Source organism: Eimeria mitis, genomic scaffold (genome assembly GCF_000499745.2).
Source record: "Eimeria mitis Houghton genomic scaffold, Emh_scaff20, whole genome shotgun sequence".
In the NCBI taxonomy this organism is placed as follows: domain Eukaryota; phylum Apicomplexa; class Conoidasida; order Eucoccidiorida; family Eimeriidae; genus Eimeria; species Eimeria mitis.
Window position 1 is genome coordinate 1006 of NW_024015107.1, and position 16975 is coordinate 17980.

General features: G+C 49.8%; 3 protein-coding genes across 3 annotated transcripts; 1 reads left to right on the forward strand and 2 right to left on the reverse strand.

The window, feature by feature from the left end:
* Positions 1-3444: 3444 nt before the first annotated feature.
* Positions 3445-6608, reverse strand: EMH_0018580 (Proteophosphoglycan ppg4, related; the record flags this gene model as incomplete). Its single annotated transcript, XM_038022390.1, has 5 exons — positions 3445-5270; positions 5393-5856; positions 6018-6087; positions 6281-6380; positions 6594-6608. The coding sequence occupies 5 exons, from the start codon at positions 6606-6608 to the stop codon at positions 3445-3447; spliced, it is 2475 nt and encodes an 824-aa protein (XP_037878244.1).
* A 3922-nt stretch (positions 6609-10530) lies between these two features.
* Positions 10531-12280, forward strand: EMH_0018690 (ankyrin repeat-containing protein, putative; the record flags this gene model as incomplete). Its single annotated transcript, XM_038022391.1, has 6 exons — positions 10531-10567; positions 10887-10956; positions 11116-11405; positions 11678-11811; positions 12046-12084; positions 12194-12280. 6 exons carry the CDS (start codon positions 10531-10533, stop codon positions 12278-12280), a joined length of 657 nt encoding a protein of 218 aa, XP_037878245.1.
* Positions 12281-12789: 509 nt separating this feature from the next.
* Positions 12790-16692, reverse strand: EMH_0018800 (prolidase, putative; the record flags this gene model as incomplete). The annotated part of the gene is made up of 10 exons (XM_038022392.1): positions 12790-12864; positions 13026-13125; positions 13269-13326; positions 13490-13703; positions 14001-14195; positions 15171-15323; positions 15506-15608; positions 15709-15853; positions 16097-16202; positions 16477-16692. 10 exons carry the CDS (start codon positions 16690-16692, stop codon positions 12790-12792), a joined length of 1365 nt encoding a protein of 454 aa, XP_037878246.1.
* Positions 16693-16975: the final 283 nt, after the last annotated feature.

Sequence of the window (16975 nt, forward strand, 5' to 3'; positions counted from 1 at the left end):
CCCCATAAGCGCAAAAGCTGCTAGCTGTTCATTTGGAATAATGGGCACGACGGCAAAAATACCGTTTTGAATCATATATTTAGGTCCATAAGCAACCTATCTGTCTGCAGCCATTGAGGCACTGCTCGACCACCTTTGCAGCTGTCGAGCCTCTCTAGTTGCAGACCGAGCACAGTCTAAAAGAAAAGGCAAGACTTCTGCGGTACAATCAACCCGTTCTAGGATTCTCAAGCACAATCGTACACTGAGCAACCCAGCCGTATGTATAGTCTTTGCTAGTTGAAGGGATCCTAACTTTGTGAATGCGATTACAATTGTGGCCTCCCGCCTCCTCAGGGTGATTTGTTGTATCCAATTTGTATGGACCCAACAAGTAAATGAAACCGGCTAGTCAGTCATGGCTTCAGCGCATTGTTCACAATCCCACACACCTTTGGACGTTTGTTTTCACATGGCTCATACCTACCTAGAGAAGCGCAATCCTTTCGTGTGCATATCTGCTCATGCTGTTAACTGAACTCCAAAGAAAGTCAGGCTGCTGTCGTATCCCCGTCACGGCCATCTCAGGATGTGCTGCATACTGCTCGTAATCTGTCGTCCACTCTCCCGTTCCTCCTGCCTCCCCGCTACTGCGGCGGCAACGGCGAACTTTGCATCTCTAGCTTGGCTACCGGTACTGGCACCTCGACGTAGCGTGGTACATATACGGGAACAGGAATATCTATATAAGTCGGTGAGAGACGCGGAGCGGCGAAAACCTGCGGATCATTTTGAGCATGGAGCACAATGCACAGTGGTGCCAAGTGGTGCACTTTTGCCAAAGACTGCAAACAATGGGATTTTATGGATAGCTGTCCAGACCTAGTATTTGCAGGATTCATAGTTATGATCGGCGGTGGAGCACTGCAAAGTCAAGTATGCGTACTGTCGTTGTGATCCGCTTGACTGGCACGGGCACAGGATTTGACCGCATTAGCTTCTGTGCATCTGAGTTGCAAACCGGCAAAGCGACACCTGTTCCTGTTATCTGGCTATAGCCAGCCGCCCTTAAAGCATCCTCTCGGCTATGCACCGGGAGCCCATGGGAGCGGGGATGCTTTGCTGCACTTTGCTTACACACAAGACACAACAAGACAGAAGTCACCACAAGATATTTAGCTAACAGTACGCGCTTTACCATTCACGGCTAGCCAGTGAGACATCGCTTGCTGCAAATGAAATGCCGTTTTACCTCCTCCATTTCCTGAGTTGCCGATAGGAAGGCGCTGCATGAATCTTCCCCGACAGCAACCGTAGACGCCCCGGTATCGAGATGAACGTTGAGGAGGAGTACTAAGGAGTGCTTCAAACTGGATAGGACGCCCATTTGGATGCGCTCTAGGCGCGGTTCCCAATAGGGCGTGAATGGTCACTCAGGCTAGAGTAGCAGAGCCGACCACCGCGTAATTGTCGGACGGCCACTCACCGGATTACACCAAACTTTGGGCGCTGCAAACGAAAATACAACCTTATTCAATTTCTATCGTAAATGCAGAAGACAACGACGGACCGCTGCCCGGCGGCGGCAGGACTACAACGGTTAGACGTTGGGATCCACCGGTTGTGGGGCTGAGAGACAATCACTCATTTTCCAACTGCAGTACACGAAGCGATCCTTCACCTAAGAAAAAACACTATATGTTGCTCCGTTTCAAGTGCGGAACAGTATGGATCGTCTTTCCATCGTTTCTTAGCTCATCATATAAGTCGTTCCGGCTGATCGCCCGACGACCCTGTCCATCACTACTTCATGAAAATTTTTCTGCTTCCAGTTTACTTGCCTTTCGGAACTAAGGCACAGAAACTTCTTCTCAGTGACTTCCTAGATTGTGCAAAGGCTGATGGGGGCTTCTTGCAAATTTTCATATCCACACATGTTGACTGTCGAATCCGCCGCGGCTCCCAACCACGGCGTGAAAAAGGCTTCTATACAGAAAAGGAAGTTACTCTTCTGTGAGATTTAAATTCGGCTTTCTGGGGGTAGACGCCATCCAGCTGCACGTGGTGGGATGCTGTTCTGTGCAGTGCTAGCCAGGCACTTGCCTTGCCAGTCTAGGCTACTCTGTGTTTCTTCTCTATGCAAAATGAACAGTCGAAGCTCGGACGTAAGCTCGAATAGTCTAAAGCCATGTACCACTGCACCTCTTATTTGGCATTCGTGCAGTTGCTTCAACAAGCAGCTGCACGAGAATGCTAAATGAGATTGGGTTTTTGCGCCGTCACGAGATGAGAGACGCGTTTCGCCGCAAATGTTACAGCCTCCTTTCTTTGATCAAGTCAGCGGCGTTTTTGAATATTATGGAGAGAGTGCCACCGCAGCAGCTGTGATAGCGGTAGAGGCCCACGCTACATGCGCCTGCCCTTCACTGTATATGCAGCACTTCCTCAGGGAGTTGCATCGAGCCCAACGCATGAACATTACCAAAAATGTTTGAATTTAGGACCTAATGCAGTTTCTGAACAAACGTAGGTCAGCCAATTTTTCGCAAAGTGCGCACCACATGGCTGAATCCGCCTCCTTGCTCATCCCAAGCAGAAAGGGAAGGCAAGGCAAGTGCCTTGCATTGAAGAGGGAGAAGAATAAGCCATTTGGAACAGTTAAAGCGGAAAAGGGAACTCAAGTCTGTTGATTGCAGTAGACAGCCGTCAGGGCAACGATACAAAATTGCAGGAGTGCCGGTAGCCTGGAAGTGTAAACCGCCGGGAAAAAAGCGACTCGTTGTAAAATGGCAAGATTGTATTGACTATTGGCAAATGGACACGTTGAGTTGCAGGTTCCTACAATCCAGTCGTGCAAGTACTACTAGCTAACATGTGGCGGAACCTACAGAAAAAAAAGCAAAGTCTGAACCCCTTGCTCTCCACAAAACGAGCTTAGCTTCCTTTGGATTGAAAAAATTGAATGTGTCCAGAAAAAATTGAATGTGTCCAGTCACATGCGCCAAGCACGACCAAGCTAGGCGATGCAGGAAATAAAATAATCTCTAATGAGAAGTCGTGAGAAGATCCTCTTGCACCGTTGTGCAGGAGACAAATAATCACGTCCGCCTGTGCATTTCGGAAGGTTCCCTCCCTCGACAAGCTTCATGTCTTGCTGGGCTTTAATAGTGGCCTGCCCTGCAGGTTCACGGCACTCCATCATGGTGCCTCATTCTAGCGGAATTCGGCAGCGTCACCTGGCCAACAGCTGCTTCAACAGCGATCCACCAGGTGTCAGCCCACACGTCAAAAACCCCTTGCATATTCTGGCTGTTCGTTGAATGCACATGAAATGGTGCCAGCCATCTCTGCCATTCAGAACACGAAGGGGAAATAAAGCAGGTACGTCATGCAGAACAACTGAGACACAAAGTGAGAATTGGGCTGGAAAAATACTCAGCACATTGCCTCTCAGCTACTTCCAGATCACCTAGGAGGCGATTGCGATGCCGGTTTCTCAGTAGACGGCCTCGATATGAGTACAGGCACATCTGGGTCGAGGGTTTCCAGCACATCGGAGTCCCCGTGCAAAATCATCGTCTTCTGTCCACCCGATAGCGAATCATCTTGCGAGGTAGAGAGCCTCTGGCTGGCGGGATAGAGAGCCTCCGCTGTTCCTGCTGTAATTGTTGGTGAAAGTAGCTCTTGTTGGCTGCGTGGCACCACAGCCACGCCGGAGTTTAGGGTTTGTGATTCTGTATCTCCTGATCCAATATTCTTGAGAGATGGAGATAGTGACAGTTGCTTCGATGTCGAATTCCATTTATCACGGCTTTTCAGAGAGGGACTGGATTCTCGCTGCCACAATTCTCCATCTGAATCAGAAGTGGCTTCCTCAGCTGTAATTACGTTATTGCTTTCATCAGACCCGTCGAGTTGAGGTTTTCTTACTGTATCAATCGCATCTCGAGCGTGGTCTTCGTCTTCCATAGAGCTTTGCCTTGGACCTGCTATCTGGCTTCCTTCTGATGCTCTATCGGTCGAAGCCGGTTGGCTTACTTGTGATCCGCCTTCAACAAGTAATTCAGAATCCCTGGAAGTAATATCTGTCCTGCCCTGAGGTGTAAGCGAGCCCTCTGCTTCAGCAGAAGAGCGCCCACTGCTGCACGGCGAGTCAGTTTGCTGCGGTTGTTCGCCTTTGCCAAAAGGGACGTCGATTGCGCTGTTCGGCCGTCGGCGAACAGAGTCCGCCGAGGCAAAGCTGCGAAACCGTTTCGCCAGAGTATTTTCCAACACGGGCTCTGTAGCGGTGCGGTCGTACGCTTTCACGGCCGCCGAAGTGGGCGAAGTGTTTTTCATATCGCTGGAGCCTTCGTGTGGTGGGTCCGTCATGGCAGAATCAGTATGTGTGATACTTTCCTTTTGTGGCAATAACCAAGTGCTAGAAACTTCCGAGGCCTGATCCCCTCCAGGAAGGGACGGAAGTCTCCCCGTAGACTTGGCGGCAGGCGATCCCTTCGAATGCGTACTCGAATACGCTTGCCGCGCGCTGCCTGCTGATCGACTGGAGTTCGCTGGGGGTTGTTGTTCCACTGCTGAAGAATTGCCAATGTCTGCATCCTCCCGTTTGCTGTCTTCAGGCTGTACATGTGTTGGTGCAACGGCCTTTTCGATTCCCTTAGCAGCAGGCGACCCCCTTGAATGCTCCATCGAATCAGCTTGCCACTGGCCGCCAGACTGTCTGTTGAACGTCCCATAAGGAAGTTCCAGTGCGGAAGGTCGTACATTGTTTGTATCCTGTATCGCACCGTCTGTCTGTGAGCGCCCTGGTGACAGAGGCTTTGCATTCATTTGGGTGCTATCTGCAGATCCCCTGGCCTTTGGTCTGCTCCCCCAATAGACGCCTCTCTTCGAAAGGCTTACCGGCGCCCTTTTCGTCAGGGCCGCCTCCTTGCCACCTAAAACTTCTGGAAGTGACATGGATGCCCGGGCATAAGTCCTGGGGAGCTCCACTTGCGTTTCACTGCGAAGGGAGGACGTGAGACTTTGGGGAGCCCTAGCCAAGGATGACGTATTTGGCTGATGCGATTCAACAAGCCTGCCAACTTGACCTGCTCTTTTGCCCTGTTCGTGAGTCTCATCCTTGGCATGTTTGCTACCGTGTAGTTCTTTCAGCCTTCTGTTTGCCCGGTCCCATGAACCCGTCTCTCTCCCATCCATATTTTCAACACGAACTTCGGCATCGCTGGAATCTGAGGCTCCATGGATTTCCTCTGCTAGGAGAGCCCCTCGGTCGAGAAGAAACAAATAAACTGAGCAGAAATCAAACTTATGGCTCTCGAATCACATGATTTAAGCACTGCAGTGTCAAAGCCAGCGACCACTATAACTCGAAAAGGATACCACGAGGCTACACCTGTCTTACCACTGCCACCTGGGCGGGTGCAGTCCAACGCAGTGTTTCCAGAGGCGCTGATGGCGTTTATGTGCCGTTTGCTTTTGGCTCGTTGCAGTATTAAACTCACGATACCAAGGGAAGCCTGAGTAGCTCCACACAGCACCCCAAACATCGCGTTGCATATGTTGCTTGTGGCGTAGACACTGCGTCCCATTCGTTTTGCTACGCTCTTCGTTACAAGCTTCGCTAAATAATATGCAAAGTAAGTGAAGTCTATTAAGGAAGCAGCTCGAGCTAACAATATGTGTAAGGACAAGACAATAATGGTAAGTAGGGCGCAGTGTACATCTGCTGCACAAGCGATCATAAGCAGGGTCCAACCACTCGGAGACGACCTTGCCTCGACGTCAGTGAAAGGATCTGCCAGCAAATAATTCAAGAGCCGTTCTTGCTGCAGGAGCAGGCACAGTTGGGGAGTAGTAAATATCTCTCCATAGCCTCTGGAGCAAACATAAACCGCAAGAAATGACTCGAAAGTCAAGTTTAAAAGGCTACAAGGGCAGTCTTAAGTTAGCATTCATGAAGCAGCATGACCAACCACAAGGTCATCGGGGACTACGTAATAGCGGCCGCAGTTCCCGCGAGGCGCAATTTCACTTACGGCTGTCTATACGTGCAAATTGGAGTATTCCAGTACGCCCGATAGTTGCGCAGACTGTCCAGATCATCGCCTGTGCATTACACGACAATACAGTTGAGGAAACGTACATACGAGCAGAAAGTTAAACACCTGACTAAACCGCGCCGGCGGCTGCAACCGGGACTTCCGTGAGCACTCAGTGGATAGTTGTCTCCGTCGCTGGATGCCTCAGAAGTCTCTTTACAGCGCATATGCCACCACTACGAGGCCTGCATGCCTCTAACCTGCGACGGCATCGTATAGCTCCTGCCTGCCTGGCAGTACTTTGGCGAAGCGACGGTACGGCGAGCACGGAGTTATATAAAGATGCTTTGTCCGGGGGTCCTGAAAAAACGCAGAAGGAAACTAAGTGTAAACTCTTCCCGAAATTTCGGAATGAGCAGCCGGCGTGAGTTGCTACGCTTCTGCGGCATTGTGTAGTGGCCATTGCGGTAGTGTTGTTCAACGCGTCCCCAAGGGTGAAAATTGTTCCTGCACAGTATGCATAATAAATCTAGAAGGCACTAAAGCGGTCAACAAAGGGCTGTTCCGTCTTACAGCTAGAGGGTCCATCTTTACCCATCCTCACACACACCAAGAAGTCAAGCATGTGTTGCAACAGGAGCGATCCTCTGAAGGCCGCAACCAGGCACGCTCCCTTTCTACAAATACTATTAGCTACTTTGAAGCCGCCTGTAACGCAGCTCTAAGTGTATCTATCTTTAAGCCGCTACAGAAACTTGTGTAGTGGAATTCGGCATTGTCCGAGCGGCTTCGTAAGATCTGCAAGCTGGGACTACATGCAGACGCCAGTCTCTCGAGCTTCCGGAAAAGGGAGCACAGTTGAAATTTTAAATTAAGATACGCTTCAACATGTTTCATGTTTTGGTGATCTGTAGATGCTGCCGCGAGAGTCGCTTCGATGACGGCTGCATGTTCGGGGCGAGTCAGCGAGCACTGCATACTGCACGGCGGCCCAAGGCAATGCCAACTGACTATCAAAAGCATGTAAACACTTCTTCAGACTCATTTTTTGCAACAAATAAGCCCTCTTTCACCCCACTAAGGAAGAGGCGCATAGCCCTCAAGCTCATCGATGCACCACCGGCATCGAAATTGTACTTAATTCCACGATTCACGGGGGAAACTATCCTTGAGTTTAGAGTAAACAAATACTGCTGCTGCGCATCATGGGTTTACAGGCCTGGGTGGGCCTCATACGTGGTGGGATAATACTTCTCCTACTATTCGACAATTGTTCACGACCCGCACAGCTGTACCAGTCGGTGCGACTCTAGACAGTGAAGAGACGCTTTTAGCAGACACGCGATAGCTTTGCAGATTTTGTGCATTGGGGTATAAGCGATTCCTGGAATTGGGGAAGTCAACTGAGCTGAACTATCTGCAACATGGGAAAGTTCCAGTTTTAGCGCCGCACGTACCGAAAAAGAATTAGCAGCTATGGTAAGTGAATTACAATGGCATTTGTTAGATCTAAGAGAAAGAGGGGGAGATTTTGCCATCAACAATGGCGTTTAGAACTTCTATAGCGAGATGTGTGTTGCTAATGAACCACGTAGAACCACGTAGTGGAGCGAGAGTTTTCGATCTTACCCAAGGGCAGTTGCGCGCTGCAGTAGAATCAAAATACTTAGTATAAGCGTTTCCGAATATCAGCTTACATCCTTTTTAGTCGTCAAGAAGCCTATGACTGGTGGTTCACGGGCCTGCGGACGGGGGAGAGGAGGCGGCCCGGCAAGAGTTGGGACGCACCCGGCCGCAACTCGTGCTGCAGCGTATTCCCACAAGCATACACAGTCAAGCCCATATTACTGCATGCATTCATACTATAGACTGCTGTTGAGGAATTGAGTAGCCCTCTATGGCCCTGCACGCAAGGAGGAATACACAAACCAAAGTAACCCAGACAACGCTACATCTGCCCCTCCCCTCGAACGACACACGGCTTCTTGATCGCCCTCGAAGCTAATAAAAAAAAAGGAAGAAGCATGAAAAAAGAAAGGGGTAAGCATCATCCAGACCAACTTTGCGGGGACAATGCTACACTTAACCTGAGAGGGGACCTACAAGGAATGCCACGTATGAACCTGGCTTGACTGGAGGCTGAACGATCTAACGTAGTAACTTATTCGTTCTCTATAAAGCAAAACTCAGTCCCGCGTTCATGCAGCAGTTTCAGGTCTCTGTTAGGCAAGTGGTTGGGTCCTGCACCCCGCTAATCGGTGCTAGAGTAAAAGGAGAGGATCAATATAGCAACTTCTACGCTCTTCGGAGGACGCTATACAGAATGGCTATTTCTCAGTGCGCAGCCCAAGCAGAAGTTGTCACGCTAAGTGGTGCGTTGACGCTGTACTGTTGCGGAGAGGCAAGAGGACGGTAATACTAAGAACTATCCCTGGACAATTATCTCCACTAGGGCATCACCTACCGGTGTGGAAAATTTTGACGGGAAGCAAAGGTCACGGAAGACAAGATATCGTCTCTTGTCTACCATCTCAACGGTTTGTTTGTCGTGGGCATTTGCTGTTGTGGGACACAAAGAAGCCTTCCCCTTCGATCTGCAGAGAGGGAACAGATCGAGTGGAACGCTAGCAATCCAGCTGTTGCGTGCACTTATGGAAAAGCCAGAAGGAAAAGAACTACATACAAATTTCAAACGAGCTGGCATTGAATAGGAGTCTTTCCGCTACTTAAAACGCCACGACGACCAAAAACAGCGAGATAATGGATCAGCGTGGTGCCCGGAGCCTCGCGATGAACGCAGCAGGCGTGCTGCCGTCTTTTATCGGAATGCTTCGCAGATGTGGTTGCACCTCTGTCCCGAGCTGCTGTTGGTTTGCGGCTTCCTAGACAAAGCGTGCCAGGTAGAATGAATGCACAAAACTCCATGCACAACTACCCGCGCTACCTCCATGTTTAGTCATACTCGTGCACAATGCACCCTTGTTTGCGAAGTACATTCTGAGCGTTCTGCTACCGTCTTCACTTTCCCCTGGCTTTCTTTGCTGTGCGAGTTTAGGTGACTGTTGATCTGCAATTGATACAAATATCCAGGAACAAACTCCCCGAACATCGCAGATGCGAGTTGGATTCATGAAGAGGGGTTGGTAGACGAGAAGGTTTGGGCGTTTCTTAGCTGCCCCTTGGGTTGCAGACTCTACAAAAAGGCTTTTTCCAAGGTAGTGCTCCTTTGTTAAAGCAATCTAACTCTCGCAACATGGCATGTAGTGCACTGAAACTGTCAGTTTGGACACTGAGCACACCCTCTCAGTGCTTGATGCGGCATTCCCCCTGCTTTTGCTCCGCAAGCTCTAGTAACAGGATTCATCGAACGTTACACGTGAAGGCAATGAATATAGGCACAAAGTGGCATTAGGGATACGGTGTACACAGAATAATAATACACAATGCTTCCCTATCGGCCCATCGGCCTCCATGCAAAGCGAACATTCGATTCACCGGCCCGTGCCCTTCCGCCTTGTTCTACTCAAGTATGGCGAACACTCCCTATGATTGTGCTTGTATTCGCAAAGATGGCGTTGTTTCCCTGTTGCCAAGGGTTGATAATGTACAGAAAATGGCACAAGCTCGGCTACTGCTCGTTAACCCCGTGTCTGCTGCGTCCCCCACGAAGGCACACATAGAGCTCCCAAACGGCTAGAACAGACTAGCAAAAGCAGTCTACCAGTAGTTTTTCCTTGCATGCATAGCGGAACAGGGTTCGTGGCACTGCTGGCTGGCCCCTACGTTGTTTTCCGTTCGACGATAGCGTTTTCGTGGCTCGCTAGATGTGTGCGATGCTCCGGCAAGCTGGAAACACCATAGTCACATGTTGAAACGAAAAGTACAAGTAAATGTAGTGAATCATGAGTGACTTTGCTAATTCTTGTTGCAAGATGAACTATCCAGGTCCATTGGTTCACCTACGTGTCGTTGGCTACTACCGCCGCGGGCTGCTGAGCGAACGAGCGCAGTCGGCGCATTCCTGACAAATTCATCTCCCCATACAAATAGGCCTATAGTTTGTGAAACCGTTAATCTTTTGACAAGAAGACCTACGAAGAACCCTGCGTAACACTGGACTGGGGGAGTTTTGACTGGGGACTACAGGATATCTCGACTTTCGTGGATTTGCAGAAATTCCGTCGAGAGGTCCTTTATCTTTGCTTTTCACACTCACGCAGACTTCCAAGAGACGAAATCGGCACCAACAAGTTCTCTTGGTGCTGGTTTGTTGATTCAGTATATGGTGGCTCCTTGGCAACCGGCGGGCGTTTCAGCAGTTCCTGCTCGCAGTTGAGGCTTTAACTTGCACTGCATCTTTACGAGCCGTCTTTAGTTTATGCGGTCCAACCCTCTGAATTATCGGTACTTCCCTTCTTCAGGCTGTGTAGTTGCACAGTGAACACGAAAACCTTCCCCGTGTGCTTCTTGTGGGCTTGGTCAAGCCTCTCCGACTTGGACGAATGCGAAGATGGCAACCTTCCACATAGAGAAGTCAGTAATTGCCAGTAAGTGGAAATATCCAGTTGGTGTTATCTATCCGCCCCCCACTTCCGGCGGGGACCTAGTATTTATACTCCCGTTAAGCTTCACTTCATGTGAAGCGATTCAGATAGGAAGGAAGAACAGCTCATGCTAGATCCAATTGGAGATGCTTGAATACTGTGGCAAATTTGGGCAAATAAAAACCCGGGCCCCTTCGCTTAGAGAACGGGGTGCATGTCAAGAAATTCCCCTGTCTCGAGACAAGTCCGCCCCCCGCCGAAGCTGTTGTGCGTTGAAGACACGTTTTTTTTTTCTGGCGTCTTCCCATTTTTTTGTGATCAGATGGCAGCTTGGGAACGGTGAAGGCGATGAAGCGCTACTGGAACCAACCGGTGTCTGACATGGATGACAAGTAGGAACTGTTTCTGTTGTGTTTCCTTATGGGTACTTGCAAGAGCTGTCTTTAAAGCTATTTCTGATACTTCGGATTGTATTAATTTGTCTGTATCTGTATCATATTGTGGTGTTCCCTGTTAATTTCTTCCTTACTGTCGTGTGTGGCACTTTTCAGCTCGAACGCATCAAAGTACACTTTACTGCAGATGGCGCTGATGCTGCAGAAGAAGAAAGTTGTCGAGTACCTCCTCCCACAACAAGATCTTGACTTGAACACCAAGGCCACCGACGGCACCACGGCCTTGATGACTGCATGCGATCAGCAGGCAAGAATGAACAGTTCCATGAGCGTGGCCCTCAGGCGAGTCCCAGAGTGGCCGCATGTAGCGTGGCAGACCAGCTGCGTCTTGCCCCATTTTTGCCCCAATTTAGCCGTACGATGCGCATCAGGTCCCGTTAGACTGGGTACAAGCGATGCTGGAACGAGGAGCAAGTAAGAGTATTAATGATGAAGATAATGATGGCCGCACTGCCTTGGACCGTTGCGAGAAAGGATCCCCACGTAGGTTCACAGAAACACTACCTACATTCGGGTGATTCCTATCTTCACTTACTCCTCAGGTCGAGGCATTTTGCCCAAGGCCTTGTTAACACTGTGTTCACACTGACAACGTAAACAAATATGCGCGTTTGTTCGAGGGTGTTGGTTGTCATCTGCTGCGCCGCTTGCGTGTCAGTGTATGACTTACTGGTCAAGTACGGAGCAACGCCGCGTCCTGAGAAGCCACCCACGCCTCCCCCAGAGCCAGAGCCAGCGACATCCCCTGAGAAGCCAGAGGGAACCAATGAAACAGGCACTAAGAGCACGACCGTGAGTTTGTGCCATTCCGACGGGAATGTCGTGATAGCCTGAAACAGCAGGCTGTTTACAACAGGAAACTGGAAGGCGGTAGCTAGTAACGCGCGTGTGCTCTTTTTCCAAGCACCCCATCATCGTTAGCTAGACACGAGTTCTGGGTGTCGCCTATCCGTATCAGGCGTACGGTTAAGTCAGAGGGGCTTCGTACATCACCCCTTTTTATGCTCTGCTGTCGTCTGTCCTCAGCCGGAAATCGTACTAATGAATGACGATGCGCCCGGACTGGTGAGGAGCACTTCTGCGTGTATATTCAGGCACTGCAGATATCCATCTGGCACCATGATAGAAAATTGCACCTTTCCATACATGCAAGCCTCTTGTCTTGTTTATACAGGACCAACACCCTGGATTCTGGCGCACTATGTGCGGCTGTGGTGGCCGTTCACACAAGACGGAGGAAGTGCCCGCACTTCAGGAATAGGTGCCAGTCGTTTTTCTCGTTTGCACGTCAGCTGGCAACGCATATCACAGAGTCAACGCAGCTCATTGCCGGTGGGGTCAATTTGCAGCAGTGTTGAGCTCTTGGGTGTCGTTGCTCTATCGGTAGGAGATTAACCGTGAAAACTGCGGCTTTGCGGGGTGCTTGCTGCAGTAGCAACGAGGAACTGTACTGCCGCTGTCCTTTTCAGTCACTCTAAATCTCCGCTTATTTCATTGTTGCAGTAGACAAAGGAGGTTTCAACGGTCAGTGTAGATGAGGAGTGCATGGCTCTGAAGGGCCACTTGAGTGTTGTCCACTACGGAACTGTAAAGCCGGTTGCACCGCCTCTGCATTTTCAGTAACATAGGTCGAGCCATGATGTCATGGACTCCCCGATGTTCGCAGTATGCACAGAGAGGAAACGAGTACCTATGTGTACGAATATCTTATAGCTCTTCGCACATAGCTAAACTAGGGAAAAAGCAGATTGAGGTTCGAGTTAATGAACATCACGGACGCTGCCCCGGCGGCTTGACACCGGAACGGAGGAGCTCTTCAACACTATCCACCGACCGAGGTACAACCTGAAGAAGCAAGCAGCTGATACACTTCTGCCAATTATTTTAGAAGACACTGGCAATGCCCTCACGGGGTGATCATGCGATCCTAAACCGCCTACCCCTGCATGTGAAAAGAGGACGGGACCGTGTGACGACAGTAGATCACAATGCAAAAAGCAACGAACCGTTAAGTTGCGCACGCCGTCTTTTGTGACCAGGACATCGTCTTCCAGTCGAACTCCGCCTACGGACCTGTACTTATCGATGACAGTGAAGTCCAACAAGCTGAAGATGTCAAATGAAAAAGCACATATTCGAATATGCAAGGATTTAGCTGCACGATATGGAGGAGTTGCCAAGTAATACCATTTGTTATAAGAAGTCTGGAAAACACTAAAGAAGTAACGTTTATTAGTTGTTCCACTCACTGGGCTTGAGAAGGGTTGGACGCTGCTTGCTTTAACAAGTTGTCAACGAAATAACATCCTGATTTAGGACAAGAAAAGGACAGATGGATCTAGAGGCCTCGGCGAAAATTGCCATTCCCTTATCAATCTAGCTGCCAGAACCGGGTGCCTGTATGTCGATGTGGACACGCGGCACAGGAAGCCAAACTGCCCTTATGCCACCTTGCAGTGCAACTGTTTACCTGGTTCAACGGTAATACACATGCCCTCTTCAAGGGTCCTGGTGGTGCGGAGGTAGCGGAGGCCTGGAAGATCACTCGGAGGCGAAGACGGCGTAAAGCCCCCAACATCATGAGTGTCCATCCCCAGAAAATGACCAAGACCGTGCGGCATGAAGACAGATCCAATACTGGCAGCAACACAGTCTTCCAGAGATCCAACGAGAAGTCCTAGAGCCTGAAATGACATTTGTTAAAAATAGAAGAACGACACGGAACACCAAAATAATGCGCAGGCTTCAATGTCATTTCGTTCATCATTTGTGCAACACACGACGACACGAACGCACTGAAGCGCAAAAACTTCTGCTGCTTCAAAAAGGACGCCAAGAATGGCAGATCGAATGTAAGAAGTAGCGCCGCAAAACCGTGCACGAGTTTTTATAGCAGCAGCAAGAGCGATAGAACCCTTAGACTTTCACGTTGGTGGAGTAGCGGAAAGCAAGCACCCTTAGGGTCAGCTATCATTCCTGACCTTCAAGTGCTTGAGAATTGTACGTTCCGCCAAACGATGAAGCTCTGTCCACTGGACACCCGGTCGCATGCGTTCAATGACAGCCAACTGCGCGTCCAGCACAGCCTCATATATTGCTTTCTGGGCTTCTGTAAAAGTTCCGCTCGACGGATACGTGAAAGTAATGTCTGTGGCATAGCCGTTAAAGTCACCACCCTGGGAGACAACACGCACCGAGCCATTCGGAGAATAATGAGCAGCAATCAGGTGGAGACACTTTCCACTGCTCTACTATCTGCATTCTACACTGTATTCCCTTCTACCCTTTTGAACGACGTGAATGCAGACTATTTCCTTCACCCACCATGTCAAAGAGCAACAAGTCAGTGCTTCCGATTGCTGCGTCGTTTGGGCGACCCGCGTGACCGTAGTGAAGGATTGATGCATTTACCCCAGCACTCCAAAAAACGCAGAGGGGCGACACGAGGAAGGTAATGAATCCACGCCGTTTGTGAAGAGACATTATCACTGCTCGTGAAGCATGAGATTGTAGGAACAGGCATGCATATAAAAACCAAGTACTACTGCATGTATTGCGAATTCCACGTTACCTAGATCTTCCTAGCTATATGATGTGAATTGAGAAAATTGAATCAGGAGATGCAAGTGTATGAAAGTATATGATTAATTCGTAGGCAGATCCCATGCTATCAACGTGCACCTACCAGCATATACAGTCATATGCTACATGTCTAGCACCCCCGACGAATCCAACGTATGCCTTGAAGAGAGCTTCCGCCTGACCCTCCACCATCCCAGACCGAACGTGCCTCGCAACAAAGCAGTGCGCTTGGGAAGAACACAGGCAGGCAGCGGCCAAGAAGTCTGCCTCCAGAGGCGTCTGAGTAGGAAACAGATTACCGCGGTCTCCAGCCGTGCATGCAGTGCAGTAAACCCAAGTGATGCAGCGAGAGAACCAGAGCCCAAGAGACAGAGCCTCAAACTAAAGGGATTATGAGCACAATTCTGGGGTGTGAAACCTTGGCACAAGACCTTCAATCCTCGACAAGCCGCAGCAGATTTGACTCCCGAACACCCAGATTGCTAACACCACATATCATGCACTATAGCTGGAGATAAAAAGTCGATCAGGAGTACTTCATCAGCGGCTAACAACCATTCAGCAGTTACCTTGCGGAGTCTGCAATCCACAAGTATATCGTAAAGAGCCGTATCATTGATAGCAAATGATGAAAAACTCCTGAGAGCCTTTGGAGGTCCCACTGGCCGCCCGCTGTCGGAGTTCACCCCCTTCAGCACATGCAGTGTATGTATCCCTCGTCGCTGCAAAGGTGGAACCACAGAGCTTGGTGTTGCATCTGAAAAGCAGCGTGTCTGGTGCCTGTTGTCTTTTCCTTTTCTCTTTGTGGCATCCTACCCCTCCCGGTCAGAACTAACTACACACAAGTGCGGAGTAGTCAAGTTGTAGTGAGAAGACGAAGGTCAGAGGGAGTTGCCTCCCATACCCGCAGCTCTTCCTCCACTTCTTTCAGCTCCTTCACCTCAATAACGTCTGTTACTGCATATCGACTCCTGTAAAAGCTGGGATCCTTTGGAGGGCCCATGAACCTGACAAGCAATTAACAAAGAACAACACAGTGAGTAAATTAGGCATGCCTCCTCCGGTCCCTGCATACATAGATCTAGCACTGAATGTAGAGCGAATCACCGTAGGGCGTCCTCCGGGATTTTCGGGGTAAACAATACAATCTCATCAGACGCCAAAATGTATGCCGCATGGATGTCGGGTTCGTTTATTCCAACCAAGTACTGGAAAAAGGCTTCCTGTCTAAAGACAGCTTTGTTGCAGTCAGCTGAAACGGAGAAACACACTTCTTTAGCTGGTTCTGTGTGTAGCAGCACAGCTGACTTCCTTCATCAACGGGGCATACATACGCAGAGAAGCGTAACTGATATTCGGTGTCCGTGCGAATTTATAGGCGGACCCATATCAACACACTTGATAGGAAAGGCTTGCTAGCAAATGTCGTGCATTGTGACGAAAGAGAACGGAAAAAGTATGAGTACTATCAAAAGTGGTACGGGGACTGACTGACAAGAGTAAAGCATCCACTCATCGGTTGTTCCCCCTTCCAGGAAGGCCGCCACTCCCTCCGTCGCCAAACTCTTGGCTCTGACCGCCGTAATAAATTGTCGTCTAACCTGAAGGTAAGAATAGCGCAACATGGGAACGTACGGCAGGCGAACCCGTTTCAGTGTTTATCTCCCCAGATTTCCCGTGCAGATTGAACGTGTTAATTGAAATTTGCTGCAGAAGGAACCGCAAGGAAAAGAAACTGATTGGAGAAGCCTGCGGTCGGTGCAATCCAGAACTCAGAAGATCCACTTCTTTGCTTCACTGCTCTTATCTCCGCACGATGGGGGACCAACTGGGAGACAGTGGATCTGAATACTCTACCGACTGCAGTGCACATACTTCTTCAACCTTTTCCTTGTGGACGCGTGGGCTCGTCAAGTATTCCCTCAGCAGAAGGTGGTCGTCGGATTCTTGCAAACCCTCCCACGAGGTCGGCCACTCAAGCCAGGGACGGTGTGCTTGCCATGTCCTCTCCAACAGCTGGCCCAGCCTCTCTCGTAAGCCTCCGGGAGGAGAAGATTGGCCATCAGGCCCCACTATTGAATCCGAATTCATCTTTGTTTAGGCAGAGAGTTGTAATATCTCTTTTCGGTGGCCATTCAGCTTGAGCTTGGCCCCAGACGCACTGTAGTATGGGGCCCCCCAGACTTACGAGGACGGGGCAGAAAAACTTGAAGGAAACAGACGAACACCAATTCAACATCTACTACATATTTCCCTACCAACTAACTGCACATTTTAATCGTCGTATCTTGTTAATAAGGGTTTCAAGGTGAACTGCCAAGCAGCCGGTAGAGCGCTGCCTGTGTCTTCTGTTCGGAGCAAGTTCCCCCAGGTG